This window comes from Carcharodon carcharias, chromosome 15 (assembly GCF_017639515.1).
Source record: "Carcharodon carcharias isolate sCarCar2 chromosome 15, sCarCar2.pri, whole genome shotgun sequence".
Lineage (NCBI taxonomy): Eukaryota > Metazoa > Chordata > Chondrichthyes > Lamniformes > Lamnidae > Carcharodon > Carcharodon carcharias.
This window is the reverse complement of record NC_054481.1, coordinates 10,207,937-10,234,835: the sequence shown is the minus strand read 5'-3', so window position 1 is coordinate 10,234,835 and position 26,899 is coordinate 10,207,937. Positions and strand designations below refer to the sequence as shown.

General features: G+C 41.8%; 1 protein-coding gene across 2 annotated transcripts; it reads right to left on the bottom strand.

The window, feature by feature from the left end:
* Nucleotides 1-425: 425 nt before the first annotated feature.
* Nucleotides 426-14,875, bottom strand: LOC121288241 (small ubiquitin-related modifier 3-like). 2 transcript variants are annotated; one of them, XM_041206722.1, is made up of 5 exons: nucleotides 14,718-14,875; nucleotides 9,511-9,654; nucleotides 8,958-9,033; nucleotides 1,935-2,006; nucleotides 426-748 (listed from the first exon to the last, which is right to left on the bottom strand). In XM_041206722.1, the coding sequence occupies exons 1-4, from the start codon at nucleotides 14,739-14,741 to the stop codon at nucleotides 1,954-1,956; spliced, it is 297 nt and encodes a 98-aa protein (XP_041062656.1). In that variant the 5' UTR covers nucleotides 14,742-14,875; the 3' UTR covers nucleotides 426-748; nucleotides 1,935-1,953. The 2 variants fall into 2 exon arrangements, with proteins under 2 accessions (XP_041062656.1, XP_041062654.1); XM_041206720.1 differs by lacking the exon at nucleotides 8,958-9,033.
* Between the last annotated feature and the right edge of the window lie 12,024 nt (nucleotides 14,876-26,899).

Here is a 26,899-nt window from a genome sequence, read left to right as displayed (position 1 = left end):
CATTGCAATATAAAATCAGCAGTCTACTTTACATACATATGAACAAGGAGGAGTAGGCTATTCAGCCCCTCCAGCCTGTTCTGCCATTTAAATAAGATCATGGCTGATCTGATAGTAAACCGAAATCTGCATCCCACCTAACCCCGATAACCTATTATCCCCTTGCTTACCAAGGATCTTTCCACCTCTGCCTTAAAAATATTCAAAGATTCTGCTCCCACCACTTTTTCAGGAAGAGAGTTTCAAAGACTCACGACCCTGAGTGAAAAACTTTCACCTCATCTGTGTTTTAAATGGACGACCCCTTATTTTTAAACAGTGACACCTAGTTCTAGGTTCTCCCACAAGAGGAAACATCCTCTCCACATCCACCCTGTCAAGACCCCTTTCAGTAACATAACCTATAACACACATAAACCAAACACTGTACATACAAGATCAACTTTATTGGGATTAATCCAAAATACAAAGAAAATTCCCTGTATCCAGAAAGTAAAACAATGCAAAAAAAAAGAAGCAATTTATTGCAGGGATGTCACACAGCTCTTTATCCCTCCCTCTAACATTTTTATAACAGCGATCGCCCCAAATGTTGCAGATTGTTCAAAATAGAGTAAAATACAGCGTGTTGCAAGAACATGTACATTGTGTGGAACGTTATTTACATTAAATTACTGTCATGAGGTTAGCAGGTTCCTCCCGTCTGCTGCTGGAATACATCAATGGTGTCTTCGTCTTCCATTTCCAACTGCAAAATGGTTGGGGTGGGGCAGGTGGTGGTTTAGAAAATAAAAGGATTAGTTTCCTATCCAAAAGAGCTTTTAAAAAAAATTATACATCAACATTCAAGTGACTAAACGTTGCAGGTGCTAGAAATACAAACCCTCTCCCCAGCTCCAAATCCTGGAAACATAGCTCAGAAAGCAAACAAATTAAACTTTCGAGAGTGGATCCTTTGTTAAAAAAATGTTGAACAGCATTTTGAAAGGAACAGAACAGGGGAAGGAGGGGTGAAGGGGAAACACGATGGAGCAAATAGGACACGTAAAGTGATCAAATGTAGAATAGGAGATTGTTAAATAGCAGAAGGAATATTAGCAAGAAATATAGTCATATAAATCAAGGAAATTGAAAGATACAACACAGATGTGGAAGCATAATGTGGGGTTCAAAAAGATAGAAAGGCAAGCATGAAAAACTGGCACACAGCAAGCTCCAGCAGTTCAAGAACCCGGTCAAAATAAAATAAACAGGTTAACAGCAAGGGTACAGTGAGAGCCCCCATACCAATCAAAAATTCACTGCTTGTAATGCTGCCATCTTTACATACAGGGGATAAATGCAATTAGGTGATCTTCTGTAAGTGCATCCCCACGCTCCCTGTCCCTTATCACCTCAATTCCCTGTCCCATTCTGACCTGTTTTCTTTAAATTTCCAAGAAAATGATGGTCCATGTCAGCTCCAAGAATAGAATATTTATTTCTACCATGCATCTCACTACACACTGACCTCATTAACGACTTAATTCTCAACTGCGGCTGTCACATTTCTTTGGCAGAAAGCACTAGCAATCTGGAATGGGTGTGCCAACTTTTACAGGAAATGAATATATTCAAGGCTGAGATTCTTGAACTATAGGAGAGTCAAGAGTTATGGGGAACAGGCAAGAAAGGGGAGCTGTGGCCAAGATCATGACCAGTTATCAGCTTGCTAAATGGCGAAGCAGGCTTGAGGGTCCATATTCCCTACTTCTGCAGGTGAGTGGTAACTGAGAGAGGAAACTACAGGTTAGTCAGCAACATTGAAGAGTTTAAACTTTAAATTCTTGTTTTCAGTGAAACATCGAAAGTTTATTGCTGAATATTAGAATTAAATCCAATGGATCCTCATCACCTGGCACACTGCTATTTTCAATCTGCAAAAAGTTACTCACCATAGCCGGTGTATCAGTTTCATTTATTGGCTGCCCATCGAAACGAAACCTGATCTGTCTGATCTGCAAGCCCTGCAGGCAGAAAAATACATTCAGCATTCAGAATATGAGAAATTACTGGCATTTGCTAATCCATAATTTCTGTGGTTGTAAGTTGGTGCAACGGTTATCGTCCTTTCAGTGCTGTAACCTGGGTCTGATCCATCTCAGACTAATGGTGTGAAACTTACCCCTCTATGCTAGCAGTTAAGGTCTTGCGTGATAGGAGTCTTGATAGCTTATAAACTTTAACTTTACTATTATGCCTTATTTTAAAGCAATATTCAACATTTACTTACCTAAAACTAATATTGCTAAAATTCAAATAAGCCCCCAACTTAGCTGCCCTTCTGCACATTTCAACTTTTCAAAAACAATACGATTGGTTTCCTCCAGGTACTTTTCCTTGTGATCAATACAAACCAGTTCCCATTGGTAAGCCTATGCAATTATGAACTAAGGCCAGACTTTGTGTGCAAAGTAATGCAGAATAGCGTGGCGGTGGACAAACCCTTTTATTATCTTGATTTATATAATTTCCAAGATGCACCAGATGATTAATAGCTTGTGCAGAAACTTTTCTATTGTGCTAGGTCAAAACAATCACTAACTGGGACATTACATGTCAAGATTCTTACATTCATAAAAACCATTGAACTACTGATGGACTTTTCATAGGCAAGACTGAGAGAAGCACATTATTCAATGGATATTAGGCTTCATTTCATACACAGAACCTACCATTTTGTCACTTGTGATGTTGATAAATCATTTGTGTTACAGCTATCCCCTGTAAATTGTTATTGTGCAATAAATGGAAAAAGGCGCTGCCAAAGTTGTAGTGAACGAGGTGGTGATTGAAACACAGGGGGACTAAAATTGATAAAAGAAGGAGGTACTACAAAGGCAAACTGTACTTGATAAAACGCTAAGACCAGATCAGATGCACCTGAGGATACTGAAGGAATTAAGGATGGAAATTGTGGAGGCACTGGCAATAAACTTTCAACCCTCATTAGATACAGGGGTGGTGCCATAGGACTGGAGAATTGCAAATGCTACATTCTTGCAAAAAAAAGTGCAAGGATAAATCTAGCAACTACATAAATCCTTGTTTAAAGTTGCCCTGTTTAATATTGTTTTGCTTTAACATCGGTAAGGTAATGGGGTCTGCAATCTCGTTGAGCGTCACGAGATTTGTCTTAAGGTCGTTTCCCACGTGATTCGATTGGTGCCATTTTGGAATGGCCTCTTGAGAGTTGCAGCCTCTTCCCTCTCCCTGATCCGCCCGCTCTGTGACTCACTCTCTTGCCACTTCCTTCCCCTGGACTTGCATTCCCGTTCAAGATCTAGATCTGATCTGAAGCCAGGCTCTGGAAGTGCAAGTCCCGATGGTGCAGAAATGCTGAGCTGGGGCTGCTACAACCATGTATTTTTTAAAAATGACTGTCTTGCAGTTTGACTGACCCACCTGCAGTGAGGGTTTAGGAGAGGGAAGTGACAATTAAGAGCATTTCAAAAAACATGGATTGCAGCAGCCCCAGCTCGGCACTACTGCATCTTCAAGACTTGCGCTTCTACAACATCGGAGCTCTGGCTTTGGATCAGATCTGGATCTTGAACAAGAATGCATGTGCAGGAAAGGGAAGCAGTGAGAGGGTGAGTCAGGGAGCGAGAGGTTTGTTGAGAAGGCGGGTCAGGGAGGGGGAGGGGGTGGAAAAAGAAGTCACAATTCTGAGGTGAGGGGCAGGGAGAAAGAGGCCCCAACTGCAGTGGTTTAAGAAGGCAGTTCACCACCACCTTCTCAAGCACAATTAGGGATGGGTAATAAATGCTGGCCTAGCCAGTGACACACACATCCTGTGAACAACTAAACAAAAACTCAAGAGGTCAGGGGATGGGGGAGGTGAAAGAAGACGCCACAACTCAAAGTTTTGGGGGGGGTTGTAAGAGAAGATGCCATAAATCAGACAGTTGGGGAGGGGATCTGCAGTGACTGTGGCATCAGGGAGCGGGAGGTTTGGGAAGCAGGATCCGCAGCGAGCAGGAGGTACTCCAAGTTATATTTTTCTTTTATATCTTTAAACTTACTTTAAAAATGATTTCATTTACTAACGTAGAATTTTTTTTGAAGGGTATGGTGTTTTAATATTTCGGGTTTTTCCCCCTAAGGAAAGTCCTTTGGGAACCAATGTTTCACTTAAAGTTGTGACTTTCAGGAATGCAACTACAACTTTAAGTGAGGACTTACTATACAGTCCAGTCAGCTTAACCTCAATAATGGGAAAGCTTTTAGAAACGATAATCCAGGACAAAATATAACAGTCGCTTGGACAAATGTGGACTAATTAAGGAATTTAAAGGCAAATTGTGTGAACTAGTTTCAATGAGTTTTTTGATGAAGTAATACAGGGGGTTGATGAGGGTAATGCAGTTGATGTGGTGTATATGGACTTCCAGAGAGTGTTTGATAAAGTGCCACATGCTTGTCAGCAAAGTTGAAGTTCATGGAATAAGAAGGACAATGGCAGCATAGATATGAAGTCTTTTTTAAGTGACAGAAAACAGTAGTGGTGAACAGTTGCTTCTCAGGGCTACAGGAAGGTACATAGGTATTAAGAACACAGTTTTTCTTACTATAAATATATTAACAACCAAGATTTGGGTGAGCAGGCCACGATCTCAAAATTTGCCGAATTCAAAACTTTGAAGCACTGTGAACTGTGAAGAGAATAGTGATAGACAACAAGAGGTCACAGACAGGCTGATGGAATGATCAGGCATGTGGCAAGTGAAAATTAATGCAGAGAAGTGAAGTAATACAATCTGGTTGAAAGAGTGCAGTGAGGCAATAAAAAATAAAGGATGCAGGAGCACAAGGACCTGGGGGTACATGTGCACAAATCATTGAAGGTGACAGGGCAGGTTGAGAAAGCTCTTGACAAGACATATGGGATCCTAGGCATGGGGTACAAAAATAAGGAAGCTATGATGACCCTTTATAAGACATTGCTTTGGCCTGAATAGAAGTACTGTGTCTTTTTCTGGGCACCAAACTTTGGAAAGGATGTGAAGCCGTTGGAGAGGGTGCAAAAAAAGATTTACCTGAATGGTTCTGTGGATGAAACACTTCAGTTATGTGGCTCAATTAGTGAAACTGGGGCTGTTTTTAGCAAGGCTACAGGGAAAAGACGCAGAGTAGGATTAGCTGAGTTGCTCTTACAAAAAGCCGATGTGGTACAGGCCAAATGTATGTCTCCTTGTACTGCAACCATTCTACAATTGCCCATGGGTGGTTTCTAGCAAATGAATACAGTCATCTTCCAATTCCAGTAACTTCCTATTCAATCTCTCCCAACTCCAACAAGTAACGAGCCATATTCTCATGCTTCAGCCCTAGTCTGCAACATTTGATGCAGTTCATGACACCCTATTCTCAAATCTCCTCCCTTTCTCTCATGGACCCCACTTCCCTGGTTCCATTCTGACCTATCAAAATGCAGGTAGAATAACTGCAGAAAAATCCTTTGATTATTCTGTCTCTGTCACCTCTGGAGTCACCCAAGGGTCTATCCTTGGCACCTCCTTTTCAACATGCTCATTTGTCTTTCCTATGTGCAGTGCTTTACACTTACCCCCATTCAATTTCATCTGCCATTGCTTTGCCCACAATTCACCAATTTGAGTTGCCTTCTGTGAATTCACTGCTCTTCCTTGATGGATACCATCTGCCAATTTACACTGGTGTTTCTGAATGTAAGGCTGTGAATCAGAAGTAACACCTATCCCTGAAGGACTCCACTCAATAATGCATGCCCACACACTTTGACTTCCTCTAACAAGTACCATTTGTTTTCTAACAGTCAGCTAATTTCTTATCCATTTCCAAGACTTTCCTGAATCTACAGTTTTGCAATTAGAATACAATCCACATGTCGAAAATACCAAGACTTCCTACAGAAGTCTTCACTGCTTTACACAAGCCACTTAGATTACCTACTCAGAGAAGTCAAGGTTGGTCAGGCACAATCTTCCATTTCTAAACCCATATTGAGTACTTACTAGATAATTGCTCAGATCAATATTAAAGTTTATTTCCGAAACTTGATTCAATCCTTTTAAACGTGCACACGTTTTTTCCAATGCTTGCTATTCATCTTTATCATAAACAAAACTCTATTACTCCTTTAAGTCACTCCACTAATTGCTGCATTTATGATGCACTTTACTGTGTCCAATTTCTAACACTTTGCAAAGATCACGCTAAATTTAATTCAACTCCTGAACAATCCCTTGAATAATCCAAACCCAGATGCATCCCCAGTTTTACCTTTCTCTCCAATTTTTCAAAATCCAAGCGCTACAATTCATGTAAATGAAATATATGTAACCACTCACCCCTATGGAACTCCACTCAAATAACTTTCCCAGTTCAAAGTATTTATCACTAATCTGTACCCAACCAAATTGCTACACCAACCTTAATTCTCTAGGATATGTGATATACTGTTTTAAAAAAAGGAAATTATTTCTTATCCTTGTTACAAAGTATCTGGAATATTTTGTATTTGCAGCCTTCACTCTTCCAATTTTCTCTTACTATTCCATTTTCCTCCAAGTACTGTTGGTATCACAATGCTGGAAAAATTCATTACTGTTGGCTTCTTATAACTATGTTCATCTTCAGAGCTAGTTAGCACCTCAAGCTCTATATGGAATGACATGTACACCTCCTAATGTTCATCCTTTTCTCTCTATGATTCGTCCTTTTCTCTCTCTTTATGATTCATCCTAATTTCAATTTTCTTTCATCCACTGAATTGATGTTTAGTTCACTAGTTTCTTGAGCGTGTATTCCCCCGTGTTCAATATTATTTTAAAAGCATTTAACTTCTCTTCAACTGTTCCATTAGTTTATATTTTGTCCACTCCTTTGTAACTTGTCCTTTACAAGTTATATGAACAAGGAGCAAGAGTAGGCCATTTGGCCCATCGAGCCTCACCTGATAGTAACCTCAAATCTGCATCCCGCCTACCCCAATAACCTATCACCCCTTGTTTACCAAGTATCTATCCACTGTTGTATTTTTGTCTGTAACTGCCATCACTGGTTTATATCTCAAAATTGAATGAATCAATTATGATCACTAATTCCCATCTACCCAAATTATAAATGCTGTTATGAATCAGATCAAGATGTGTTTTGTCTAGACTCCATGTGTGATCAGGAAAGAAAGCAACCACAAACTCAAAATCAGTTAGTCAGTGCAGTATCACAGTTTATGTTGGGTTGGTTGAAGCCACCCAGGATTATCTCCCCATGGTTATCATTACCCTTCTTATTTAATTACAACTCCTTTACTGAACCCCGATATCCTGTAATAGATCCCTGATCCAATGCATACTCTATCAATGCAATTTTAGATTCCGGGGTATCAATCCAGCTCTCTTTGCTTCCAAGATATCAACATTTCTACCTTTTCTAGCCTCCCATTTCGTATATCTTACATCCACATTTGGAGTCAACTAAGCTTTAGTAATATTTGCAACATTCCAACTCGAGGACCCATTTTGAATGCTTCAAGCATTCAGGCACAGGTGTTAGCTTGGTCTAACTAGTAATTTCCACCTTTAGTTAGAAGGTTTTGGCTTCAAAACTGCTGCAGGACTTGAAAATATAATTTAGGCCAATACAGAAGCTGTGCTACATCAGAGGTCCTGATCTTCAGATGCGATATGAACCAATTTAACAATATACTTGTTCAGTGGGCATAAAGATCCTGTAACATTTAATTCTGCTGTTTGTGGGACCTTGTTCACCAAATTTAAACAATTCATTTTATTAATCACTTTGGGGGATTTCTGCATGATGCAAGAAGGTACTACACAAAAAAAACTAAATATCGTATTTAAATTTTACAGCTACTTTATCTTGTTTTTCTTCTTCAGCACAAGAGCACCCAAAATTTAGTACAGTGCACTTCTAAAGTGAGCTTACAGTTAAATTACATTGTAGGGCACTTTTATACCTAATTTACTTAAAAAAGGATCAGCTTTGAAAGCAAAAGCACCAGAAGGAACCAAGTAAGCCAGTGCCGGAGGAACCAAGATTTCTTTTGGAGGAGCCCTTTGGTCTGTTCAATGGCACTGAACATTGAACTGAGTCATGCTATGGACGGAGAGTTTGGGTCACCTTCTGGCTACAGACCGACGAATGTCTCAGCCTACACATACAGACCAGCAAAGCATTTTCTTCACTGCAGACCTGCACTCTTCAGAAAGAACCCACTCTTCAAGAGCACAAAAAGAGAATATTTATTGAAACACACTCGGGTTTCAACAGGTAAATGAACCATTTAGTGCGGTCCAAAGCCTATCAAGAGCATTATGGACCCAAAAGTTCAATTACTGATGCGTACGTTTATCAGATCTCAGCTAGGACCATGCCTTTTCATAGTTCAGAAAAATAGTCACTTTTATTTCACTACTTGAGAAGCTAGCTAAGCTTGATAACTACTGTATAAATATTTTGTTACTGCTATTTACTTTAGCGTCATTTAAGTTTGGCAGTTAAAAACCAAAGTCATAGTGTTATCCTGCCACCATAAATTTACTTAGATATTCAGGCAAGTGAAAACATTCTGGAACATAGAGAGTTAGGACATACCAACAAAATATTCAAGCCAAAACACATCTGGAATAAAGAAACCCAAAAAACACAAATGGTTTCCATAGCAGCCAAAATCAGCTTTAAAACAATCTTGCATTTTAAAGTTAATCTTTATAATATTTTAATGGAAAACTGATTTACATTGGAGTCCAAAATGAAATCAGACAGATGATCCTCTCCACTTCCAAATAAAGCCCACTATTTACAATGAACACTTATGCTGCCAACTTCTTGCAGGCCACTAGCAAACGCAATGAATAGAAAGACCATCTTAAATCACTTCTTTTAACAATATGGTTCAAATGAACTCACACCTTGGACCATTGTCATTGCTAACTCTGTAGCTGCTGTGCAGAGTGGTGGCGAGCATCCACTCTCAGGGGAGTAGGGCTGAAAGAAAGAGCAAACACAATATCACTTTGGCCTTAAATTAAAACAGAAAGTGCAGGAAGTATTCAGCATCTGAGTGGAGAGAGAAATTAATAGTTCAGGGTTTGAATTTCTTTCATGTTTGAATTGTTCGCCAGTTTTGAAGAAAGGCCATTGGCCAGAAACTGTTAACGGTTTCTCTCTTAAGAAAGGGAGAGATGCTGTTTGACATGCTGATTATTTCCAGCATTTTTCTCTGTCGTCAGATTTCCAGCGCCCGCAGTGTTCTACTTATACCACTTTGGTCTCTGTTTTAAAACAGGTGATACAAAAGTCAAAGAGTAGTTTCACAGTCACCCAAAGGAACTAGGTGACACAGCATAGGAGACTGAACGTATTTCTGTACAATACTGGCTATTAGTACTAGCTGCACGACTGGAACAACTGTTCCAAAGATTTACTGACTACTTTCACTTATTTCAACACATTAGCACTAACCTGTCGCTCACAGTATGCTTTCATCAGTTTGCTCAGCGGTGTTTGCTTCTTTATCTTGAATTGTACGACTGAACCATCTTGTCCAGCCACCTTCAGGTTAATATGATCATTCCTGTGGTCATTCCCTTCACTTTTAACGTTTTCCTAAAACCAGGATAAAGAACACCGATTAAAGTCAATATCCAGAACTACAAAAGACAAGCCACACTCAACAAGCTGCTTAAATACTAGGAGTGTATCAATACAAGGAAAAAGCTTTCAAAAAAGAAACATGGAACTATACAGTGGTCTTTGGACAAGTTCTGGTCTGAATTTTAGTTATATGCGCTGCTTTAAATATCTTCTTCCAATTGCCAGGTAGCTACTATCCAACTTCAGCAAATCTGAAAACTAAAATAAAATTGGATCCTGCAGCATGCCAGTTCTATACTGGTTTGCTCACTCAATTCAAATGTTTGGTTTTAATTTAATCAGGATTTAATTTAAAGGAACTCAGACATGGTACATTAGCTCTGGTGTATTTTTCCTGATGCAAACTTCTATCTTTCACAATATCCAGGCCTCACCAGAAAGAGCAAATTTAATTTCCCATGTAATTAAGTAGGCAATTGGTCCATTTTCAAATGTAGTTGCTTCTGATTAAGAAAACACCATACACTATATCCCAACACCTTTCAAGATTCTAAAGGCTTCAACTGCTTGTACTCACACAGAACAACTTGCATTTAAGCAGCACCTTTACTGCAGTAAACATCCCAAGGTGCTTCACAGGAGCATGGATCAAACAAAATTTGACACAGAGCCACATAAGGGGATATCGGAGCAAGTGACCAAAATCTTGGTCAAAGAGGTAGGTTTTACGGAATCTCTTAAAGCAGGAAAGCAAAGTAAGCAAAGCAGAGAGAATTAAGGAGGGAATTCCAGAGTTTAAGACGGGCAGTTGCCAATGGCAGAATGATTAAAATTGGAAACACTCGAGACACAAATAGAAGTAGGGCAGACATGCCAGAAGTTCGTAAGGCTGGAAGAGGTCATGAAGATAGTGAGAGTTAGGTCACTGGGGGGTGTTGGGGCTCTGAAAACGGGTAGGAATTTTAAAAATTGACAAATTGCTTAACCGGGTGCCAATGTAGGTCAGCGAGCACAAGGGCAATGGATGAATACGGTGATACCCGTTAAGGCATGGGCTGCTGGGTTGTGGTTTAGCTTGATTTTATATAGGAAGGTAATGAGAGGTTGGCCCAAGGGTGCATTGAATTAGTCATAACTAAAGGTAACACAAACGAGGGTTTCAGCATATGGACTGAGGCAGGAGTAACGTTGGACAATGTTACACAGATGGAAACTGGCAGTCTTAAGTAGTTGGAGTATCATCTTGGAGTCAAATACAATTGCAAACAGTCTGGTTCAGCTTCAGACAGTTACCAGGATAAGGAATGGTGTGTCGGGTAAACATTCTGACAATTAGGGACAGTGAAGGGAGGGGTCGAGAACTGTTGGTGAGATAGAGCCGAGTGTCAGTGTACAGACAAGACTCGATGTTGTGTTGCTGCACTTGTGCACAGAGGTAAACAAAGATGTACACCTGTCAATATCCTTTCTTCCCTTCTGAAGGTCCACACATGATGCACCGAAGTGTCAATAATGAACAAAAGTCTGGACCTACAGAATCTGAAAAATACTGTAGATGCCTGGCCTGCTGAGTATTTCCAGAATTTTTTGTTTTTGTTTCATTTCTCATTACTAGTCTTCTGTTCCTTTTCATTGTTCATTTCAGCTATATATCTTACATAGCCTACTTCCTTTCACAAAAGCTCAAACCTCATCTTGGCAGCAATGCCTGTTTGTGCCCCTACCTTACCCCTATAATTATTTTCATAATATTTGGGGTCAATTGCTCCAGTGCCCTACACTCCACTGCCTGCTTCTGGTCCCAAATCCCACTTGACCATTATCTGCTGCTGCTTTGGGTGTGTTAGCCTCACAAACCAACATCTGCATTCCACCAACATTTTTATAAGTGAAACAGCGATGTAATACTAACTAAATAATCTGTTTTTGTTATGTTGACTGGGGGATAGATGTTGGCCAGTACACCGGGGTTAACTCCACTACTCTTCTGCAAAGTAGTGCCATGGGATCTTTTACATCCATCCAAGCAGGCAGATAGGACCTTGGGTGAAAGTCTCAACTGAAGCATAGCACCTCTAATAGTGCAGTGCTCCCTCCAACTGCTGACATACATGGGCTTGGTTCTATGTCCAATAATCAAATTTAAAATTATTTCCAACATGTTCAAAGCTCCAGAACTTGTCCCATGATATCTCTACAACCTCCTCAGGGTCCACATCTTCAAACTGATTTATTGTACATTCCTTACTTACTCCCCCACTCTCAACATTCCACTAGTGCTGGCAGAGCCTTCAGCCATTTCAGACCTACTTTCCTCAAACCTTTCCCATCACCCTTCAATGCTATCTGTGACCAAGCTTTTGGTTATGTATCCTCCTCTGCTCAGTGCCTTGGATGTTTATTCCTGCAATGTAGGCACTATATAAATGCAGGTTCTGTCTTTGACAGGGTTTAGAATATTACCCAAATTAACAGCTCCCATTTTGCCAACAATTATGTCAAGTACATATGAAAGGCAATCCGAGCTAATTTTGCTGCCAAGCAGCTTTAATTTGGAATCCCAACAGAAGTCAGGGCCTTTTCCTCCACTTGCCTGCATAGAAACAAAACCTGACACCATTACTCATGCAAGTGAAAACATTTCCCATTCCCAATGGAACACAAATTGGTTACATTTTTGCTTTCTTGGGAAAAAAATAATACAAGGGCCTATTTTCAATAGAACTTTGAAGGACGACACTGAGGCCCAGTGCCACTGAAAAGAAAACATAGGTGCCCCTTTAAGGGCAGCGCTAAAATAACATACAGTCTAACCAAACTGTGTTTTAATAAAGCAACAAGAAAACAGAAATACCTTAATCAATTAAATAGCAATATTAATAGCATATAGTTGACAGTATCCTGTAGAAGGAAATATTAGGCTTGTGGGTTATTTTATAGAACAAAGCTTTGAATCTTGTTCAAATCAAATGGCATCTGAAAGAATGACCATTCGGTCCATCACAAAAAATAGAAATCACCAAGAACGAAGGATGATTGAGGGAAACTGAAAATTCACATTTGGAGTACATTGTGTTCAAAGATAATGGTTTATGCTCCAACAACCATGTTGATGAAGATTATGAAGAACAGCATCTCACTATAAGATTGCTGAGCTTCAGTAACAGATCAGTCACTAGGACTACACTTTTGGTAGCATTTCATGATACAACTCATATCCAGCATGAACTATACTGAAGTCTTATGCTGAGGCAAAAAAAGTAATCTAGATTGCTGTATTTATTGAATTGCTCCCTCCCCCCAACATTACTCATTGCTGGCTTGTCTGTATAACAGACAAGCAGGACTTAAATGTTGGAACAAACAGCAGTGTAGTTTTGGATGGTTTGGAGATGGAAGGTATTGGGAATGAGCCCAGAGGTAATGAAAATTTGAATGGGTGTAAGACAGGGGTACACCAGGCAATGTTGCAAAGATATGATGGATTTGGTGGAAGTTCCAGACTTGGTAATAGAACAATTGTTTGAAGAGCAAGTAATTTAGAAAAAACACAGAAAATTGCTGGAAATACTCAGTAGGTCTAAGGGCATCTGTGGCACGAACAGCAGCTATGTTTTAGATCGATTACCCGAAAAAGGTTGTTGACCTGAAACATTAATTGGTTTTCTCTTCACAGATGCTGCCTGACCTGCTGAGCTTTTCAGCATTTTGTTTTTATATCAGATTTTCAGCATCCACAATCTTTTGATTTGGTATAAGAAATTTAGGATTACTCGTTCTTACAATTTGTCACATACAGGCTCGCCAAAAGCATTTTCTGAAAATAATTTCAAATACCAGCTAACTACAGTTTCAGACTAATTCGGTACCTTAGTATACCAACTAAAAAATTCTCTCCACTGGACTGCAGGAAATGAAATGTAATGTTGATTGTGAAGAATGTGAAAATATTACATATGTAGAATGAGTATGTGACATCAGAGTCACAAAGATACACTCATGGACAATCATTTTAAGATGCATAACAGTAAGGGCATTTTATGCAGATGAAAAGACTCCCATTCAAGAGCTCTTACATTATCTTCTGCATGACAAAACTGGTCTTAAAAAAAATCTCATGCATGCACCACTCACCCCCCCAAAAAAAACAAAAATGCTGGGCTGTGTAAATACAACAATTCAATATAGGAACAATTTATAATCCATATTTTACACAATAAAGCATGTTTATTTTTCCAGATGGTCTGTCCTGGAGCCTTGCTTCATTAACCAAGTTGTGAGACTTCCCAGACATGTGAAAGACTTGGATATTAGTCTTCGACTAGGAACGAATAAATTGCAAGTCCTTTTGGGCACGATGATGTTTTATGGATTGAGCAACCTCTGGCTTTAATCGTAACTCTGGGTTGAATTAAAAACCGTTCCAGTTGTGCTCTGGAGAGAACAGCCGCATCCAAGCAGCTATAACAGTTTTCTGAATGGATGCCTGGATCGAAGTAAAATTCAATTGTCCTCATCCAAAACACGGGAATAAAGCAAGATGAAAAAAAAAATTCCGAAAGGGATTAGTCAACGGATGGTGTCGGATTTTCGCTGCAATTTGTGCTGATTTCGCTGCAATCACTGCGTTTGCTGGTGCCCAAAGGGCACGAGCAGGCGGAAGTGGCTGCAGCCTGAGCCCGGGGATTCAGCCGCGCTGCTCGGGCCTCACCAACCCCCGAATATTCTAGTGCCGCCCTGGGTTTCCTCGGCGTCACAGACCGGGACTCTCAACACTAGGGAGAAGAAGGAGGAGGAGGGGGGCGGGGAGTAAGCAGGGGCCGCGGGATGCGCCTTAACACCCCGCTTCCCGTGTAGGCCTCGGATTAACGGAGCGGCGCTGAGGCGGCCTAGAGCAGCCTCTGGCTGGGACCCGCGGCCACTCCGACCTCCCTCCCTCTCTCTCTCTCTCTCTACCTCCCCCTCAGGCCACACCAGTTGGCCAGGCCCTTGCGTCGCGGCCGACCGCCATCACCTAACATCCTCCCCCCCTCCACCTCCACCGCGGACCTTGCCCGCCAGCTCAAGCCGCTCACCCCCTTGGCTTTATCCTCGGCCATTTCACGGCTGCGCTCTGAACTCCGGGCTTTTCAATGGCGGCCTCGCCTTTTCGCTTCCGCTCCTTGTCTCCGTCTCGCGGCCTCCCCTCGTGTCCCCGCGCGCGCTCCCAGCCGCGCTCGCCCATTGGCCGACAGCCCCGTCACGTGCGTGACAGCCCCACAAAGGATCACGTGGTCCGTGTCGCACATTTCTCCACCCACCCCCCCCCGCTCTCTCGCTCAATCTCGCGCTCCCCGGCGCCCCCGACCCGTCTCACCACCCCAGGGTCACGTGTTTCCAGGGTTACCAACCCTCCAGGGTTGGCCTGGAGTCGCCAGGGCACTGCCCTCCAAGAAAAATCACAGGGATATTAAAAAAGATTTTTTTTTCATTTTTGTCATGAAATTAACATTTTTTTTCATAATATTTTTCTGGTTTATTGTGAAGTAGGTTTATGGGTGTGAGTATAGGTGGGTCCTATATGATTTAATTACATTTGGAGTCAAGCAGACTGCAAGTTTAAATCATCAAAAGAAGCTCGGTGCTTGACATGCTAATGAATAAACATGGAAGCTGGCTTAGCATGTAAGGTGTGAAGGGAATTTGCATTTTTAGATAAATGAAAGGAGGTTTGGATTTCAAAGGGCTCTTAGTCCCTGTTTATAACTAGCCAGATAAGCAAGGCTAAGGAACGTGTTATTTTTTTCCCCCCCGAGGTTACTGACAATATATATAGTGGCAACATGAAAGTTTTTATATTTTGAGGAAGATACGGTTTCATAGGCATATGAAACAATATAATTTACATATTAAAAAAAGAGAGAAACATATATAAAGGAGAATGAAAGGCTATGATTCTGAAGGCGGTGTAAGATCCAACAGGAGTATGTGAAATAGCCTTAATGAAGCCTTCCACATTTGTGCATAAGTCCGCCGTCTAACAAAGCTGAAGGTGGGGAAAAGTCATTTGGAATTCCACTGTCCAGGGTATTGTGTTAACTTGCTGAGTTTGTTTTAAGTCTAAAATCTATTGTGGAATGTTGCCTTAAAGGGAGTGTAACTGGGAATCAGGTTAATTAGGAAATTTAGGAGTTATTATAGTAGTAATGTGCTTAACATCTTTTATTTTGTTAATAAATATTTTAATTTAATTTTTAAAAATTTCTAAAGGTCTTGGCGGACTTATTACTTCTGAATTCAGTGCACACATCTTGTAATAAATACAAACAGCAAAACCGTTGTGATAGCGCGACCAAGTTTCCTTTGTGGATTTCGTCTGCCTGGCATGCATCATCTGCCTTGTCATAATATTTTCTTTAAACATTCCTCTTTAAGTAGATATAAAAATATTGAACATTGGAAAAAGATTGTTTGGCTGATGGTCAAGCATCATTCGTCATTAGGTAATGAGTCTTTTTGCTTTCCAATTCCAAACCTGTGACCTCTACCACCTAGAAGGGCAGGGGCAGCAGATGCATGGGAACACCACCGCCTGCAAGCTCCAAGCCACTCCACATCCTGATTTGGAACCATATTGAAGTTCCTTCACTGTTGCTGGATCAAAATTCTGGAACTCCCTCCCTAACAGCACTTTGGGTGTACTTACACCACATAGACTGCAGTGGTTCAAGAAGGCAGCTCATCACCACCTTAAGGGCAATTAGGAATGGGCAATACAGTAAATGCTGGCCTAGACAGTGAAGCCCACATCCCATGAACGAATATTAAAAAACTGGTGTAGGAAGGGAGTGCGTCACAAAGGTGGATGTATTGGCTGACTAATGACTGGAGTATGGGGCAAGTAATGTGATGAAACCTCCAGGAATACATTTAATCACAGATGACAATCAATGTGTCTCCAAGTGCCATCTCTTCCCTCCTTCCCAGGGTTATTGTTTCCAGGCACTGTCTCTCCCCCCACCCTTAGTGCCATCTCTCCCCTCCCCCCTCCATCCCAGGATCATGTGTTTCCAGGTTCCATCTCTCCCCTCCACTTGGGGGCTACGTGTTTCCATGTGCCCATTCTATTGTGCTTCGTGCTGTCTTGTAGGGGGTGGGACTGAGTTCCTCCAGTCTCACCAGATGGGAACAAAAATGCCCCATGGCAAGTTCCTGGGCCCACATGCTTTAAAGAAAGAATAATAACATTATGTTCAGTACACAGTGACATACATACATACATTATAATTACATTGTTCTTGAATATCACTGAAAAGAGGGACATGTTGCTGAAGATTTTTGTCTTGCACTCATTGTGACAAATGGAAGAATGCCAAATTTCAAATGATCACAACAATTTATACTGCAAGACTAAAAGCTTCAGCAACATATTTATCTTTTCAGCAATACATCATTCCCGTTCATTCTTTGAGGTGAAGGTGACCATCTGGGCCATTTGGTAGGGACGGGCTCCAGTGAGTACACAGGTGACTGCTACGGCTGATCTGCATCCAGAAAGTTCTGCTGCAAGTAGGACAGGATACCGCAGATGATTGAGTTTTAGATGAGTGGCTGGTTTGGGATTTCCTCTGCTTCTCATTAGCACTTGCTTTCGAAGGAGTTTTTTATTTGGTTGTTCCAGATGCAGCAATTCTGGACAAACTTCTGCCAGAACTCAGGGTTGATATCAAAAGTCCTAAATGAAGCCTTCATAGTGTCCCTGTCCTTTGACCACCGTGAGAGCACACCCAGACTCAAGCTCTCCATAGAGGATTCACTTTGGTTAGTGAGCGTCAGGTATTCTGGCTACATGACCAGCCCAACTCAGTTGTGACTGTCCCAGTATGGTGTGGATCCTTGGTAAGCCAGCTCGGTTGAACACTTCAGGGTCTGGTATTTTGTCCTGCCATCTGACCTTCAGGAGCTTCTAAAGACAGCTCAAGTGATAGCGAAACCGTTCTACGATTCTATGAATTTGCATATATATATATATAAATATATACATATTAATGCAATTAAATAAATGCAAACCAAATTTGTCCTGTTCTCCCAAGTTAATGATTTGTGGGTTGTGTCTGTCAGTAAACTTGAATTCTTCCACTTATATACAGCATATTTTTCAATTGTAAATGGTTTAGGCTGAGCATATTTTTTGCTGACATAAGCATACACAACCGAGTCTCCTATGTACCCTTGTCCTACTCTTCCATGTCCAGTGGCTCATGTGCTGGATGGGATCTGTATCTCATCCATGGGTTCAAGCATCGCCCCAGAAGCTTGACCAGAAATGTACCAGCATTACATGCAAGGAAAGGGGGAGGGAGCATGGGGCAGGGGTATCAGCATGAATTCTAAGCAGAAGAGGGAAGAGCACTTTTTCCAATTGGGGAAGTGAAATAGAGTACCAGTGAAACAAATTTGGAAGGGGTAAAAAATGCCAGGTTGAATTGACAAGAGACAGGAAGATGGGTGACAGTGTGAACTGGGAGGTGTGAAGAGAGTGTCTGAAACAGTGGGGAGTTGGATTGGTTTAGTGTCTCTACAAACTGCATTTTTTTTCTTTATTCTTTCATGGAATGTGGCAAGGCCAGCATTTGTTGCCCATCCCTAATTGTCCTTGAACTGAGTGGCTTGCGAGGCCATTTCAAAGGGCAGTTTAAAGTTGACTACATTGCTGTGGGTCTGGAGTCACATGTAGACCAAACCAGGTAAGGATGGTAGATTTTCTTCCCTAAAGGATATTGGTGAACCAGATGGGTTTTAATGACAATCAACAATGGTTTCATGATTACCGTTACGGAGACCAGCTTTTAAACACAGATTTAGTAATTGCATTTAAATTCCACCAGCTGCCATGGTAAGATTTGAACCTTTGTCCCCAGAGTATTAGCCTGGACTTCTGGATTACTAGTCCATTTACTTTACCATGGAGAGGGATTGAATATCAAAGTGAACTGAGATGAAGGGGCAAAAGAATGACTATTCAGGTAATTTAGGGGTAAATTATTTTATTAAAAATTCAATGTATCTCTACCATCTTAATTAATGACCTATTAATTGTGCAAATTAAAAGTGCTTAAACTTAACCAAATTGCAAGAATGTCAAAATTATTTTATTTTCTTGGCCAGCAATTGGTAAAACTTAGGAGGACATTTGCAATGTTTATTTTCAGTACTTTGTGTATTCACAGGTATAAACATGACAATCCTAACCCATTCATACTCAGTAACATTTACATGACCAACTTGGGATCAAACACAATTTTAAAAAACCAGCCAAAGCACTGACATACATTACTTAAACTACATAGCATAGATTACCCTTTTTGAATACTGAATGGGCGGGATTTTCCAGTCCTGTGCACCGCTGGGATCGTCCGGTCCTGCCGAAAGTCAATGAACTTTTGGTTGGGCCTCTGAACCTCCCACAGCGGGTCCCACCAGGATGGGACCGGAAAATCCCTGCCAATGTCTTTTGCAACTTGTACATTCGTTAACTGCTGACCAACATCGGGAGGATGGGACAGGAAAAGAAGTAGATGTATGGGGAACGGGTGCCGACTAAATGGCTGATATGATATTACCAGGAGACAAATGGAGGTACAATGAGAGAAATAACAGATGTATGAATAGTCGCTTGGTAGTACAGAACTTGAGTGTTGCTGAAAAAAGAGGCATGAGATTGCAACTTTTCATCTTGCACTCATCAGGACAAGTGCAAGAATGACTAATTTTAAAAGGAGCAACCATTTATATTGCATGAGAAAAGTGCGTTGTTTGGCTGACAAGTCGATTCTGATTGGTCAAGGCATTGCCACGGAGAATGTGTATGGAAACTATTGTCCCACATGCTTTTGTTTAATTCAAAAAAGGTGCGGTGCCTGCAAATGTTCCTTTTCTCCAGAGGACAGGTCCCTGCGTATGAATATATGTAACTCTAGCAAGCATAAGTGAGCCACATTGTGAGCCTGACTGGTGATCTTAAATTGGCAAGTGCTGTCCAGTTGTGGAATCACACCTCACGGTAGACATTACCCTGGAATGGTAAGGTAGCTCAAAAATTTGAATAACAGGTGAAGCTAGCCAATTCATGATACTACTATGCAGTAGCAACCCGAGTGGTATTTTCCACTAATAGGATGCTGCCATCAAGCCAAAAAGACATTCTGCCTGCCATGCAAGTGAGTAATGTGGCTAATGAATTTCAGTGCTGCTGTGATGCCAGGTACATAGGCTGCACAACCTGATGGCTGGCAGATTGTATCAAACAGCACATCCTTTTGGCTTTTTGCAATAGGAGAGTACTGACTGTACACAACCAGCCCATACTTGTAAAACTCAGAACATAATGTCTACTGTTCGATGTGATGCTGCAATTGGAAACACTTGCTGAATAATCCCAAGTATGCTGAGAATCACACTAACAACCAATTTAAGATTATCAGTTGGGCTCGCAATGTGGCTCATTTATACCTGCTAGAAGCTACATATATTCATATGCAGGGACCTGTCCTCTGCAGGCAAAAGGAACATGTCCACGCATTGCACATGTTTTGAATTAAATGAAACCACGGGGAACAATAGTTCCTTGGTGCATTCTCCATGGCAACATTTTGACCAATCAGCATTGATTTGCCAGTCAATCAGCAGTCTTTACACATGCAGTATAAATTATTGATCCCTTTGAAATTTGACATTCTTGCATCTGTCCTGATGAGTGCAAAATGAAAAGCTTCGAAAGTACATTTCTTTTTTCAGCAAATGAAAAAGGTGCATGCAAGAAACAACGTGAATATGTACACAATTCAGTCACAATTTGAGCGTTATGCATTCTGTTCTTATTTTTATACTAGCTAAGATCCCATGGCATTGTCAAGACAATGGCACTTTCCAGGAGAAGACATGAGAGTAAAGGGAAGAAGAGGGGCTGAGAGGAAGGGAAGCAGAGAGGAGGAACACAGGAGGGGAGTGAGGAATGGAGAGAGTAGAGACGGGAGCTGAGTCAGAAGGAATAGAATAGGAAGACGAGAAGGAAAGGAAATAGAGGAAAAGGAGATGGATTGGAGTGGAGGAATGGGAACAAGAGAAAATGGGACAACAGAAGTGTGAATTAGGGACGTAGAAGGGTGTAATGGGAAGACCAGAAATGGAACAGGGTGAAGAAGGAACAGAGTGGAGCAGAGAAATAAGAGGAAAGAGCCGCCTCTCAGGGAATGTAATGCACAAAATATAGTACAATATACCTGTCCCTGAAAAAGATTTGCACCTACAAATTATTATTCCCTACATTACAACACTGACTACACTTCAAAATGTACTTCATTAACTGCAAAGTGCTTTGGGCATCCTGAGGTTGTGAAAGGCAGTATATAAATACAAGCCTTTCTTTCTTATTGAGCAACACCCAAGGATCTGCTAATTTTTTAAATAGAAAAACATATCACCCTTAGGGCACTGGAGGGTAAATCATGGAACACGTATCATTATTGCAAAGCAATATATTATTTACAGTAGGAACATAAGAATTATGAGCAAGAGCAGTCTTTATGGCCCCTTTAGCCCGCTTTGTCATTCAACAAGATCACAGTTGATCTTTTACATCAACAACACTTTCCCGCCCTATTCCCACATCTCTTGATTCCCATGTGTCCAAGATAGCGAATTCTGTAAAAAAAAAACTTTGTTTTAGAGTATCATTGAAAATGCAACCTACATGATTTAAATCAGTTTGGAACAGCCTTGTGTTTTTCTCATTATCTGATTAAAGTAACTGTGGGAATTAAATGGAGTTCATTAAACTAAAATTACTCTTTGAATAACAACCAAATATAGCTGGCAACTACTTTGAAAAATGCATATCTGCACTCATTTAAAGAAAACGCCTGTTGGCCAACTGCGCCTAAGTCGTGTAAAGATTGAGAAATGCCATCCATAGCGAGCCTGAGCATACACAAGCAGAGAAAATATAAATCAGTTCTGGTGTCATCTCAGATCATCTTAACTTGCATCATAATAGGGCAAGTACACTGATGCCACTGGAACCTATTGAATTTTTCACTCAAGAATGGTATGTGATGGGATCAACCGAGAAAGTATAGAACATTAAATTAGTTAACAACTTCATTTTTCTTTATTCAAATGACACAATTATATGGACATTTTTTTTTTCTCTACCTGCCATTGCAAGGTAATCATTTTTACCCCCAGCAAGATGGAAAGATGGTGCGGATTATTGAAGCAAACCCTTGCTAGCAGTAAAATAGTTTCAGAAACAAATAAACTCTTGCTGCTCAGAAAGTGATTCAAAACATTTTGAAAGACTATTCAGTCCCTATGTCAAGTGAAAGATATGAAACTAAAGTCCTGCAACGCTCCAGTTGTTAGGCATGGCTACACATCAACATGCCAGGGTGGCCATGAAATCACGTGACTCCAATCAGGCGCTATCACCGCAGAATGCAGCAAGTCAGTGATATAAACAAGTATGCGCTGCCTGGAAACAGCTGGTTAATTTTGCAACATGACCCAGGCAGTAGAAAGCGGTGAAAGTTAAAAAGCAGCTTGGAAACACGCGGCATTTTGAAGGGGGTTCGCTTTTGTTGCCGGTCTTGAAGACGTAAAGGACAGGCTGGGAAGCGGTAATTTGAACAGGAGTGGGGCTCGTGTGTGGGTAAACACCAGCATTGCTAAAGTTGGGTTGAATGGGTGTAACAGTCAAACTCTTGTGACCTGGAGCGAACTTTGTGTCTTGCGCGCAAGTACTCCTTCAGCCTGTCTAAAGGTAGATTGAGGTATCACTGGATCAGGTAAAGTTCGAATTGAATTGTTACACTGCTTTGTTACACTGAGTAGTGAAATTGATGAAAAAATAAAAATACCTGGAAAAGCTCAGCAGATCTGACAGCATCTGCGGAGAGGAACTCGGTTAACGTTTCGAGTCCGTATGACTCTTCATCAGAACTAAGGAAAAATAGGAAAGAGGTGAAATATAAGCTGGTTTAAGGGGAGGTGGGACAGGTAGAGCTGGATAGAGGGCCAGTGATAGGTGGAGATTGCCAAAAAATGTCATGGACAAAAGGACAAAGAGATATTGGCGGTGGTGATATTAGCTAAGAAATGTGCTAATGGGGACATTAAGGGTAGAAAGCAGGACGAGCAAGGTACAGATAGCCCTAGTGGGGGTGGGGTGGGGGGAATCAAAATAGGCTAAAAGGTAGAGATTAAACAATGGATGGAAATACATTTAAAGGTAATGGAAATAGGTGGGAAAAGAAAAATATATATACATTATTGGAAAAAGGGGGATCGGAAATGGGGTGGGGATGGAGGAGAGAGTTCATGATCTAAAGTTCTTCAACTCAATATTCAGTCCGGAAGGCTGTAAAATACCTAGATGGAAGATGAGGTGTTGTTCCTCCAGTTTGTTTTGAGCTTCACTGGAACATTGCAGCAGGCCAATGATGGACATGTGGGCATGAGAGCAGGATGGTGTGTTGAAATGACAAGTGACAGGAAGGTCTGGGTCATGCTTGTGGACAGACCGAAGGTGTTCCACAAAGCGTTCACCCAGTCTGCATTTGGTCTCTACATTGTAGAGGAAACTGCATTGGGAGCAGTGAATGCAGTAGACTAAATTGAGGGAAGTACAAGTGAAATGCTGCTTCACTTGAACGGAGTGTTTGGGCCCTTGGATGGTGAGGGGGGGAAGTAAAGGAGTAGGTGTTGCACCCTCTGCGGTTGCATGGGAAGGTGCCATGGGAGGGGCTTGAGGTGTAGACGGTAATGGAGGAGCGGACCAGGGTGTCCCGGAGGGAACGATCCCTGCGGATGTCGCTGGGGGGGTGAAGGGAAGATGTGTTTGATGGTGGCATCATGCTGGAGTTGGCGGAAATGGCGGAGGATGATCCTTTGAATGCGGAGGCTGGTGGGGTGATAAGTGAGGACAAGGGGGACCCTAACATGTTTCTGGGAGGGAGAGGAAGGTGTGAGGGTGGATGCGTGGGAGATGGGCCGGACACGGTTGAGGGCCCTGTCAACCACCGTGGGTGGAAAACCTTGGTTAAGGAAGAAGGAAGACATGTCAGAGGAACTGTTATTGAGAGTGACATCATCAGAACAGATGCGACGGAGGCAAAGGAACTGAGAGAATGGGATGGAGTCCCTATAGGAAGTGGGGTGTGAAGAGTTGTAGTCAAGGTAGCTGTGGGAGTTGGTAGGCTTGTAATGAATATTGGTGGTCAGTCTATCACCAGAAATTGAGACTGAGAGGTCAAGAAAGGGAAGGGAAGTGTCAGAGATGGACCATGTGAAAATGATGGAGGGGTGGAAATTGGAAGCAAAATTAATACATTTTTCCAGGTCCAGATGAGAGCATGAAGCAGCACCGAAGTAATCATCGATGTACCAGAGGAAGAGTTGTGGGAGGGGGCCAGAGTAGGACTGGAACAAGGAATGTTCCACATACCCCATAAAGAGACAGGCATAACTGGGGCCGATGTGGGTACCCATAGCCACACCTTTTATTTGGAGGAAGTGAGAGGAGTTGAAGGAGAAATTGTTCAGTGAGAGAACAAGTTCAGCCAGACGAAGGAGAGTAGTGGTGGATGGGGATTGTTTGGGCCTCTGTTCGAGGAAGAAGTGGAGAGCCTTCAGACCATCCTGGTGGGGGATGGAGGTGTAGAGGGATTGGACTTCCATGGTGAAGAGGAGGCGGTTGGGGCCAGGAAACTGGAAATTGTTGATATGATGTAGGGTGTCAGAGGAATCACGGATGTAGGTGGGAAGGGACTGGACAAGGGTAGAGAGAATGGAGTCAAGATAACAAGAAATTAATTCCGTGGGGCAGGAACAGACTGACAAGATCGGTCTGCTGGGACAGTCCTGTTTTTGGATTTTGGGTAGGAGGTAGAAGCGGGCCATCCGAGGTTGGGAGATTGTGAGGTTGGAAGGTGTGGAAGGAAGATCTCCGGAGGAGATGAGGTCGGTGACAGTCCTGGAAACAATGGCTTGATGTTCAGTGGTGGGTTCATGGTCCAGGGGGAGGTAGGAGGAAGTGTCTGCGAGTTGACGCTCAGCCTCTGCGAGGTAGAGGTCAGTGTGCCAGATTGAAGCCCTTTGTGACAGTGACTTGGGAGGGGGGATGGAGTTGGATAGAACCTGTGACAGTACAGGAGGTTTACAGGTGTTGGAAAATGTAATATAAATAGTTTAACAAAATAACATAATCGTTTGAGATTATACTTGGGGGGCAAGATATAGAGGAATGGGTTAATGGATATGTTAATGATATTAATGGCTCTAAGAGAGCTGGGAGCAGAACAGCCTGTGTCCTGTCCATTATGAGGTCTTTGTAAATAGGTCTTAATGAAAGGTTTGAAGTTAAACTACACTGATCTCAAGTCTGTCAAAGAGAAGCAAAGCCGCATCAAGGTTCGGTAGACCAAGAAGCCTCACTAATGCTCGGCAACAACATTGATAAGACATCGAAACATTGGTGGCTGCCCCAAGCTTTAGTGCATCCTGGGCCTCAAAATGTGTCAGTCTGCAACACTCAGTAGTGGACAGCTCTTTGCCATTTGCAGATCTACGGTTTAGGCCTCTGTTGGTGGCTGTTGTATGGTTATGTTATTTATAAAGAGCTAGGAGCTAACTGTTATGTCAATGCACATCCAGGGTGTCACAATTAGTGATGCATTGTAGCCAGGTGGCAAGCAAGAATATATCAGTCCACCAGCCACCTATAAGAAATACGTTCCTTGAAGCTCCAGCAATTTGAGTCTAAAAGTGTGAAGACAAATCAGCAGCTGTGCTCTGATTTTTAAAAGGTACTGTCAGTCCCTGTAACATCAAGCAGCAAAGTGTTCTTCTGTATAACCAGACATGGCTAACAAATTGTGATTTGTGCATTAAGATAAAAGCAAAATACTGCAGATGCTGGAAATCTGGAACAAAACCAGATAATGCTAGAAAAACTCAGCAGGTCTGGCAGCATCCGTGGAGAGAGAAATAGAGTCAATGCCTCACGTCCATATGATTCCTCTTCAGGCTCTGTTTCAAATTGTTATTTATTTTGGCCTCAGAGAAACTCCTATCCTTCCAATGTGAACACATTTCATCTGCCTATTGTTCCCACTTAGCATAGCATTGTCTTGGGAAACATTTACTTAAAATAAAATGCACTTAACATTGCTCATCTTAAAGGCCTTTCTGTGGGGAAAAATGGCCAAAGAATCCAAATGAAAATAACTCTCTATTAATCACCGAAATAGTGCCTTTGGATGTAACAAATATATCAAACAGCTTAACTCTTGGACAGGTCAGGCCTGAGTATGAACTGTGAGAGTAGCTACTGAAAAGAGAGGTTTTTGAAGGGAATGAGAAATGAGTGAAGATGGAGAGGTTTAGACAGATTAGGATGAAGGGGGATGTGTGGCTGGAGAAGATTGTAGGAGTAAGGAGAAGTGAGGATGTGGAGGAATTTGAATGTGAGGATTTTTGAATTAATTCGCTGAGGGAAGTTGGTAAGAATAGGAAAGTTGGTGGTGATGTGTGAATGCCCTTCATTTGTTAACAAGGACCTTGCCATCATGAACTCAATTGTGGATGATTGCATCACCATCGTGCTCCTGACTGACACCTGGTGTAGGGATGATGACACCTTTCCCCTAAATGCAGCCTCCTGGCCTGGTTAAACCTTTCATCCAGACCGTTGGGGTGGCCGTGTGACTCTTGTCACCAAATCACACTTTGGTCTGTCCCCCTGCTCCTCTGGAATGTTCTCCTTCTTTGAGCACCTCTCCTTGTTTCATCCCTCTCACCCCTAATTTAAAACACTCATTCTCTACCACCCACCCAAGTACTATTTAAAAATGTTCTCACCAAGATATCTTCACTTTTTTCCTCCCTCAGCCTCTGCCCCAAGTGACTTCTCAACCTTGGTGATTGCAGCCTCCATCTTGATTAATCATGCTGCCTGTTCTCCTTAGTTCATTGCCCTCCTACCCCGTCCTTAATCTCTCCTTCCATATAAACTCCCCAACCGATGCTCACGGACACCCCATTGACCTAGCTGTCTCACATGGCCTCACTACTCCTATTGTGTGAATCACAGATAAGCCTATCTCTGATCACTTCCTTATATCACTCTGCACCCATTTCTCCCTTCTCCCTCCCAAACCCACTGACTTCTATGTCACCCCAGGAAATTAACACTCTACTAATTAGAAGCTCATTTCCATCT

What these genes read in the sequence shown, in the direction of transcription:
- LOC121288241 (XM_041206720.1), bottom strand. Translation starts at nt 14,741, where the DNA reads ATGGCCGAGGATAAAGCCAAGGGG. An exon ending in CCGAGGATAAAGCCAAGGGG is followed by an intron (nt 9,655 to 14,717) that starts GTGAGCGGCTTG and finishes TCCTGGTTTTAG; the next exon opens with GAAAACGTTAAAAGTGAAGG. An exon ending in AAACTGATACACCGGCTATG is followed by an intron (nt 749 to 1,934) that starts GTGAGTAACTTT and finishes ACCATTTTGCAG; the next exon opens with TTGGAAATGGAAGACGAAGA.